Here is an 8,977-nt window from a genome sequence, read left to right as displayed (position 1 = left end):
AAAATCATTTTTTTGCACTAGATCAGTCTTTCCCAAAGTGGGCGATAACGCCCCATTGTGGGCGCTGCAGGCTTAAAGGGGGGCGGTAAGAGGCCCAGAAAAAAATCGGACGTTGTATAGAGGCTTGGGAGGCGTCATTTACTAGGAGGACTCTTAGACACCGACTGAGCACTCGACTACAAATAGGGGCGCTAAAAAGAATTTATTCTCAAAGTGGGCAGTAGACAAAATAAGTTTGGGAACCGCTGCAGCGCTGCACTAGATTATGGATTAAAACAAAGTGAACTTTTGGTTGTACAGATTTATTGTAAGCACTAATACTGCTAATACAATGTAACAGATATAATTAAAAATGTAATTGTATGTTATACCTACTTATTGGGACATACATGTGTGTCATTTAAATTTTGTACTTAGTCATTGTAAATTTAAAAATTCGCACGTCCAAATCTCGCCGTAGTTTGTGCCGTAGTGTTAGTGGGTTACGGCCTAATCTTAGAATGTATCCAGTTCATATACGAATGGACTTTAGTATATATCGCGGGTACGTTCGCAGTGCCACACTTCTCCTCGCTGTAGCTGGTGATGCCGAGGACTTCAAAGACGACGTCCTCCCTTTCGTACATGAGCGGCCCGCCGGAATCGCCGTTGCAAGAGTCCTTTTTCGCCTCGCCGCCGGCGCAGATCTGACTTGTCCACAACTCTCTTACAGTTCGGCGACATGCCTGTCAAATAACATTACAAACTTCAGTTGGTATTTCATCTCTTATTAGCACTAAACGAGGTTAATCCCACCTACCACACCAAACAGTGAAGCTAATGAAACCCAAACAGTGAAGATTTTGTTCCCCAGCCTGTTTTGTGCCCTGCGAGCCCAAATAACTGCACGCAGGAAGATTTAATGAATGCTACTGACAACGCCACTCTTGTAGCGAAGTTTTGGGCTGACACTGTATAGGTTTGTTGTCGACACGACAGGAAGAAGAAGTTAAGGTTAAGTAATATCTAGCGACAGACTGACTTTATATTATTATTAAAGAGACATACATCTCGAACATTGACCACGCTATTTATATGAGCTCTTTCCCCACCAACCTAATGTATCTAATTTTATACAACATGGCAGCCATTAACATTACTTCTGGGCTTCTGGGTTTACCGGAGAAGAGTAGTCCCGTAGAAAATTCTATTATTCCCTTTTGCGAACCTATGCTTTCAGAAAATGTATCATCATCACCAGTTCACTAGTCATGCACTGGGACTGAGAACCTTACCTACTTCCCCCGGTTCCCCGGTTTTAGTTATGAACAGTGTAAGTGATGTGCTCCGACCATTTAATTGCAACTTCAACTTGTCAATTTGTAAAGGTTTATAAAAAACTACTGCTCACAGTTGATTTAATAAGTGAAAATAATTAACTGTTTCTATGTCACTACTGCCGCGTGCCACCATTCCTATACTCATCTATCAGAACCCAACCCCTTTGGCCAGCGTGGGGAATGTAGGCCAAATCTTCCATTTGCCTCTGGTCAATTAAAGGGTTCTGCTCCTGCAGTGGAGACTAAAAGACCTGATGATGATGGTGACGAATGAACTCACAAGTGCATCGACGAACGGCAGTTGAACGTGGAGCTTGACATTAGAAGAGTGATGGTGATTCGGATCGACGTCTCCCCACCCGGCGACCACTAGTTTGAACTTTTCTGGTGGATTTTTAGTCAAATCAGCAACGTGGCTCGGAAGACATATCGGTTGGATGAAATCTGCAAACATCAAGTCAATCGATTAATTCTATGGGAGAATCAAAGTCCTTATAATCATATTAGCTGTGCCCGCGACTTGCACGCGTGAAAAGTCGTCGTTTGAATATTTTTTTCCCGTTTTTACAACATTTTTCATGCTCTACTCCTATTGGTCGTAGCGTGCGTGATGGTATTAATGCCTTTCTCGATAAATGGGCCAACAAAAAATATTTATTCAAATAGAACCAGCAGTTACTTAACCAAACAAACCCTTCATGCTTTATAATATTAGTATGGTATAGTGTAGCCTGACCAGGAACATAAAAACCCTGGCATAGAGGCGCGTCAATTGCATTTGAGAGTGCAAAACTGAGTACAGTCGTACCTGTATTAAATTAATAGGCTAACTTTATGTATTAGGATTCAGGATTACGGGCTAATTTGATATTTTCATAAATTAACGAAAAAAAATAAATGAAATAAACCATCAATCGAGTTAGTAGGATTTATTTTATTATTCATCAATAATCAAATTCAGAACTTGAATATTCTACTACAATGTCTGCTCATGAACGCATCAAACTCGGTACTTCTTTCCCAATTTCATAAAATTCAACACTTACAAAGAGACAAAAAACTTTAAAATAGCTAGTTGAAACAAACCACGGCTAATTTTCATAGTGGACTGTACTATACGATAAACATGTCAGTCAATTTGACAACCTTTGTCGGAAACATTATTCAATGAAAATATTGTCCGAACCCTTAGTATTTCTCTTCGACAAATACTTTAACACATTGTGAACCACTTTTCTTTCACGACTATAAAAAGTTTTTAGCAATGTAATTCACAACATCAATTCATTCAATTCATTTAAAATAAAGTTTGTTTACACTTTGACAGCAATAGACAGTTTAATTATTGACATGCAAAGTGACATGTCAATGAAGTTTTCAGTTACTGTTGCCATTAAAAGAAATTAGTACCATTAGTTTTCCGCAACATGGCGAGGGTTTTTATGTTCCTGGTCGGGCTATAAATAAGTATTGCTAATAAATAGGTAAACTAGACATTATCCTAAAGTCTGTAAACGAAACATGGAATATTGCTAAGGTTTATAAAATTTATCATATTATCTCGACTGTATAATTTTTTTGATATTGGTTGCATGCATTGACTCCAAGTCCAACTGACAAAAGTATTATCATTTTTCATCAATTATTCAAAATTATATTCAGACCCCACTGCTGATTAAGTACTATGTTAATTGGTTACTTTACATTTTTTTACGTTTTACCTGTAAATGGCACCGCTTTCTCCAGTCTAATGAGAGCGATGTCGTAATTCTTATGGATTTGGTCGAAATCGGGGTGTATTATGATTTGCAGAATCTTGGCGGTGACAGTGGCATTTTCGATGCAGAGCTCATCGTCACAGTCATAGTTAGTACTCTTGTCGTATTCCCCAAGTACAACGTCGGTTCTGGAATGACACATGCGACTTTAAACACTATCTGGGACTGTTGTGCCTAACTGCCTACTTATCTTGGGCATCGCTAATTTCGCGTTTATCTGGCAACACAGAAACTAACTGGGAATGTTATGGGAACTCTAAAATGATACTACAATAAAATAAGTAGGTAGGTAGTAGGTACATTAGCAGACTCCAAAGTGCACTTAAAAGAAAAAAGTAATGGCACATAATAATAATAAGTACTACGTACAGAAGTTTTACTTCGCGAAGGTATTTAAAAAAATGTATGCTCAATGTTATTAACAATATGATGTAATTTAGCTTGTCTCAAGAGTCAAGCACCATTTTGTTGACAAACGTCAGTGATCGGCACTGCGCCGAAGCTATAGGGCTGACTTCGGTAAAATGATGTGACGTGAGGTGCCAAACTGCGGAAAATGGCGGAGGAAATACATGATCTAGCATGAATTATCATGAATAATATTAACTACTTATTTACCTCTCAGTGTCTTGAGGCAACTTAAAAAAGTACATTCTGTGTTTTTATTATTATTTAGACAGTTAAATACTGCACATTATTTAGTACACCATTTTCTTTATTTTCTTCCATCATACACAAGAATACGCGTGCGTGAGCTAATGCTCGCTCGTATGTGAGGCCTTGTCGAATAGTATCCTGTAGGAGGCCATCGTGCGTGTTTTGTTTTCGATTTAAACTCGCGGAGATGAACAGGCCTGGTAATGGCTTTATTTATTTATATACCTACCATGAAGACTAAGTTACGTATCTATTGCCGGTTTATAGTCCATAATGTAGCAAGCTGATGTGGCAGCGGGTCAGCCATTGTCGGGTGATAGCTGGAGGAAGTAGGACCTGTCCGGCAATGACCGCAAATCTACTATATAAAAATAAGTCGGGTTTTCCTTCCTGACACTATAACTCCAGAACGCACGAACCGATTTCCACGGTTTTGCATTCGTTGGAAAGATCTCGGGCTCCGTGAGGTTTAAGGCTATATAATGTAGACCACGCGGGCGAAGCCGCGGGCGGAAAGCTAGTGAATTATGAAAAATAGGGCAACAAGACTCACAGGCACTTTACGGAGTGCTTCTCCTTCGGTGGTAGGGCGAAGCAACTTCAAGGGACTCGCTGAAAATCAGTGTCGAGGCATGCTGCAGCTGGGCACATGTTTTTTTTATTTTCATTTGTTGATAAAAAATCTTGTAGCTCCTCTGTCAAATAAAGCGTTTATTATTATTATTACTCACGCTTGGTCCTTGTCAGCATTGTCTACGCAGTGGGCAGCTGTTAACACGTATTTGCTGCTTATAAGTGCACCACTGCAGGACATGGAGGGCTTTGGATATTTGAGCAACGCCAGCCACGGGAACTGATCGATCTTGGTCGCTGTCCCTCCTACAATTAATTTGTGTCATTAGGTTTAAAGTTTTTAAAACCACTTCTGTAGGCTAGTGTTGAGACCAGGCAGAGACCAGGTCACCTCTTCGAACGAACATGTTTCGGGCTCGTTTCCAAGCAACATTTTTTGCTCGGTTCAGTTGGTGGTAGGACTTGTTCCAAGTCCGCTTGGGTACGAGTAGTCTGTCTCTATAACAACAATGTAAGGTAACAGCATTGTTGTGTTTTGGCAGATTGTGGTAACATTAAAAAATCTTTAAGATAATCTTTTTGTGAACTCACCCATAATCCTGTCTCCTGCACTTTTCTCGATTCCACAGCATCCGGAGTCTAGGCTAGCCGGAAAGGCGCTCTCGCAATTAGCGTGTTGCCGCTCAGGCTCGTTACTGTAGCAGATATCCAGTCGATTTTTATTTATGCATCTGAAATTAATGATTATTATTTGAAAACGTCAGCAGCATCAGAAAAAGTATGTACTGTCTGAATAGCAAGCCTCCCTAACCCTGACCAACGTGAAGCTGAACGATCTAATACCTATAACAGCTACCTTCAGCTTAAAGTGCATCTGAAGCACGGGATCATTTTCCTTTACGTACATTCAGGATTGTGTGTAATGATCCGATAGATCAGGGAATAATTAAATACAATGATTTTTCTTTGTCCCTCATAGGAATCGAATCCAGAACTCCCTAGCTCGAGAGATTGCATATAACTATCCGCTACACCACGCAGCCTGTTTAATGAAATGACTCGAGTTTTCTGATAAGAAAGGAATTGATCAAGTTAAGGCCAGTTTTGTGATTCGTAGTTAAATTAACCAATTGTCTTTTATAGCTAGCTTGACTTTTAGTATATTAATTGGGCTTAAAGGACTTACTTTGACATTTTAATTTTCCAAGGTGTCATATTTAATTTTTTAGTTCGTTCTTTGTCATACAATTCACACACCCCCGGTCGTCCATCCCATGTGTAACACTCTGGCGGGGTTTTACAACAAAGTTTTTTGTCAGCCTGCAATGATTCAACAGAATAAATAAAAAGCAACGACCACAAATACCTTTGGTGTAGACATAAACTTAATAAATTAAAAATGTGGTAACGTGAATGTGCTGAAATTAACTAATGTGATTTGCACACTTGTAGTTCCCAATCTGTAAGTTAAGGTAAGCGGCCTGCATCCAGCGCCTTCCTGAAATCTTTATAAGGTCATCTGTCCACCTTCAAGGTCGACGTTCCAAGTTGCGCTTGCCGGTGCGTGGCCTCCATTCCAGAACCTTGCCGGTGCAACCCCATCGGCCGAAAGTTCGTCGTGTGTGCTTAGCCCAATGCCACTTATGCTTGCTAGTCTGTCGGGCTATGTCAGACTTTAGTTCGTTCACGGATCTCCTTATTTCTGCTTGGATCTCATTTATTAATTTATTTATTAATAAAATTTATTTATTTATTTAATGAGCAACATAATAAGCTTAGAGAAAACCCAAATTAAGATACATACATTAAGATACAATATTAGGTAGTGGTAGATTAGCCCGACGTCTGACGTACAATCAGATACTCGTATTGGATCAGAAGGCTGCGAAATCATGCGATTTTTTAAAACTAAATGATGATGATGTGAAATTTATGACGAACTAAATATATGACGAAGTTAAAAAAATTGAAGGCTGAGTTGCACCATCTTACTTTAACTTTGACAAACGTAAAAAAAGTCTACAAAAACATGTAAACGTGCTTTTTAAAGCCTACTTGTAAAAACTCATTTGTTTTCTGTCACACTCCATACAAAAAGCACCGGTTATCGTTATAGTTACGGTCAAAGTTACGTGGAGCAACTCAGCCTAACTGATGCCAGTATGACTGTCAGCTGTGCTGTGTCCATGTGTATGATTATTCACATAATTTATTCATAATTATCTGCATTATTACACACACGTAATTTATGTGTGGGTAATAATGCAGATAATATCATTTAAATTAACATTACCGGTTTACCGCATCGAGCTTTCTTTAGTCTTTCTAATATGTCTTTCGGCTTCGGTCTCATTCTAGCCAAGTCCGTAATGTCTTGCGGACATTCCTTTATTGACATACATGTCTCGCCAGCAGGGCATTCCTCGTCTGCGAAAAAATACGAATGTCACTTTTTAAATTATTTGATTCCCATCGCAGGTTCCCAAACTTTATGCTTATTGTTTCAATTGAACCCCTGAGTAAAGAATAAATAAATAAATTCTATTTTTTCATTTTTTCTCTTTCATAAACTGCTTTGACATTGAAATCGATTGATTGGTTCCCTTTTGTACCCTTTGCACCACCGGCCTGCACCACTGGTGGTGCAAAGGGTATTTTTAAATCCCTCTTGCACCACCAACAAATAGTGCTGTGCTACCATCGACTGAAAAACTAGTAGTAGACTGTAAAATACTTAATAATTTAATTGTTATAAATAAATCAAAACCTACCTAAAAGTTTTAATTTGTGTGTGTGTAAGTGCCTATAAACATTTCACTTCAGACCCACGATACCCCGGGCCTACATCCTACATACAACGAATAAAGTACCAGGGCAACATAACCATAAAGGAGATATTTTATGATACATGTTTATTTCTCGGATCAACCAAGAAGAATTTGATATAGCTCCTTTATGATTATGTTGCCCTGGTACTTTAGGAATTATTCGTTGTATGTAGGTTGTTATTAATTTTTATGTTATGTTGTCAAATCTTTCCAGTAGTTTCGGAGCCTATTCAGTACAAACAAACAATCCAATCTCTCCTCTTTATAATATTAATATTATATGATTATAGATAATCGTTTTACAGTTAATGATAGGGAGGCACTATTGGTGGTGCAAAAGGGATTAAAAAATACCCTTTGCACCACCAGTGGTGCAGGCCGGTGGTGCAAAGGGTACAAAAGGGATTGGTTCGATAGATCCCAGCTTTCCAAGATACACTTAACATTCGTGACATTTGAAATTTCGAAATCACTTCACAAAATAGTTGGAGCGAATCAGATTGAAAACTGTTAGTAGAAATATTGCTTTGTCTATGGGGCGTAATACATACATAAATATCAATCAATCAATCAATCAAAAAATATTTATTCAGTTTAGACCACAAGTGGAACTTATGAACGTCAATAGAAAATAATAAAAAAAGAAAAGGTAGCCTTTATGGGGCACTTTACATGTCTCCTTATCTTTTGAGCCCTACCAAAAGATAAGGAGACATGTAAATAAATTCTTAAATAAGTTTACATTTATACCAATTTATGTTTTGTCATGTTATTTATATTTATTTACCTAATGATAAATATTCAAGTTCTTTTATGTGGTTTTCCTGTAATACCATGGTACACGAGTATGATAATAATTTTCAGAATGTTATGTATTTGTGCATACATATTTATATGCATATTTCTGGCCATAAATTGTGACAACCTTTATAATTCTGATACCTTTCTATAGTTTTTATCATAAAATTATGTTTGTTTTACAATTTTATTGTATTTATCACTTGAATGTGATTCAATGACATTACAGGTCAAGCGAAGTTTCTATTTTATATTTATTCCACTTTGTTCACCTGGGCGAATTGACTCTACTAAAGAGGTCGCCTTATTACTCTACCTCTAGCCTAGATAGAGCTTATAAAAATATGTAAATAGGGAAAATGCATCGGTTTTAAAAGTTAACAAATTATTTATAAATAAACACCTTATTTAAATCATGGATTTTTTGAAAAACTAGCAATGAAATCGTACTGGAAACAGAAAAGTTACAAGTGTTTAAACTTTGCATGGAAATAGCTGAGCGTGGCGTCAAAATGTCTCGCTTAGTAACTTGTATAGGACTCTGCGTGTCGTCCTAACATGACCAATGACGTCATGAGATCTCTAACGTCTATAATTATCTTAGGTATCTTTTGATTTTTTTTTTAAAGAAAAGCACTGATTGATTCGATAATGCTAAGACTATTGAAATGAGAGAAATACAAAAACCCGGAATATTCCTTATTAGTACTCACTTGCATGCAGGTGGCTAACGAATGCCAAGAGACCAATCAAAAGAGTCCACTTCATGTTCAGTTCACCTGGAGCGCTGCAAGCGCGACTGCTCTGCAGCCCGCTGATAATAACTATATGTCAACATTGTTTACACATACTTGCTTTATACGACGCCTTATCTACGGGAAATTCTGTCTTCCCTATCACTGCATTGTGACAAACAAATCGCAAAACGTATTAATTTTCATGTAGGTAATTTCGAAATTGTCGGCCGTTTGGTGTAGTGGTTCAGAACGGACTACTATGCCGAGAGGTCCCGGGTTCGATTCCC

General features: G+C 38.0%; 1 protein-coding gene across 1 annotated transcript; it reads right to left on the bottom strand.

The window, feature by feature from the left end:
- Positions 1-285: 285 nt before the first annotated feature.
- Positions 286-8,777, bottom strand: LOC114359031 (phenoloxidase-activating enzyme). Its single transcript, XM_028313261.1, has 8 exons — positions 8,667-8,777; positions 6,621-6,754; positions 5,514-5,647; positions 4,919-5,058; positions 4,486-4,633; positions 3,041-3,225; positions 1,600-1,763; positions 286-725 (listed from the first exon to the last, which is right to left on the bottom strand). The coding sequence occupies exons 1-8, from the start codon at positions 8,719-8,721 to the stop codon at positions 483-485; spliced, it is 1,203 nt and encodes a 400-aa protein (XP_028169062.1). The 5' UTR covers positions 8,722-8,777; the 3' UTR covers positions 286-482.
- Between the last annotated feature and the right edge of the window lie 200 nt (positions 8,778-8,977).

This window comes from Ostrinia furnacalis, unplaced genomic scaffold (assembly GCF_004193835.3).
Source record: "Ostrinia furnacalis isolate ACB-3 unplaced genomic scaffold, ASM419383v2 OfSCF4204, whole genome shotgun sequence".
Lineage (NCBI taxonomy): Eukaryota > Metazoa > Arthropoda > Insecta > Lepidoptera > Crambidae > Ostrinia > Ostrinia furnacalis.
This window is presented reverse-complemented; position numbering and strand designations above follow the sequence as displayed.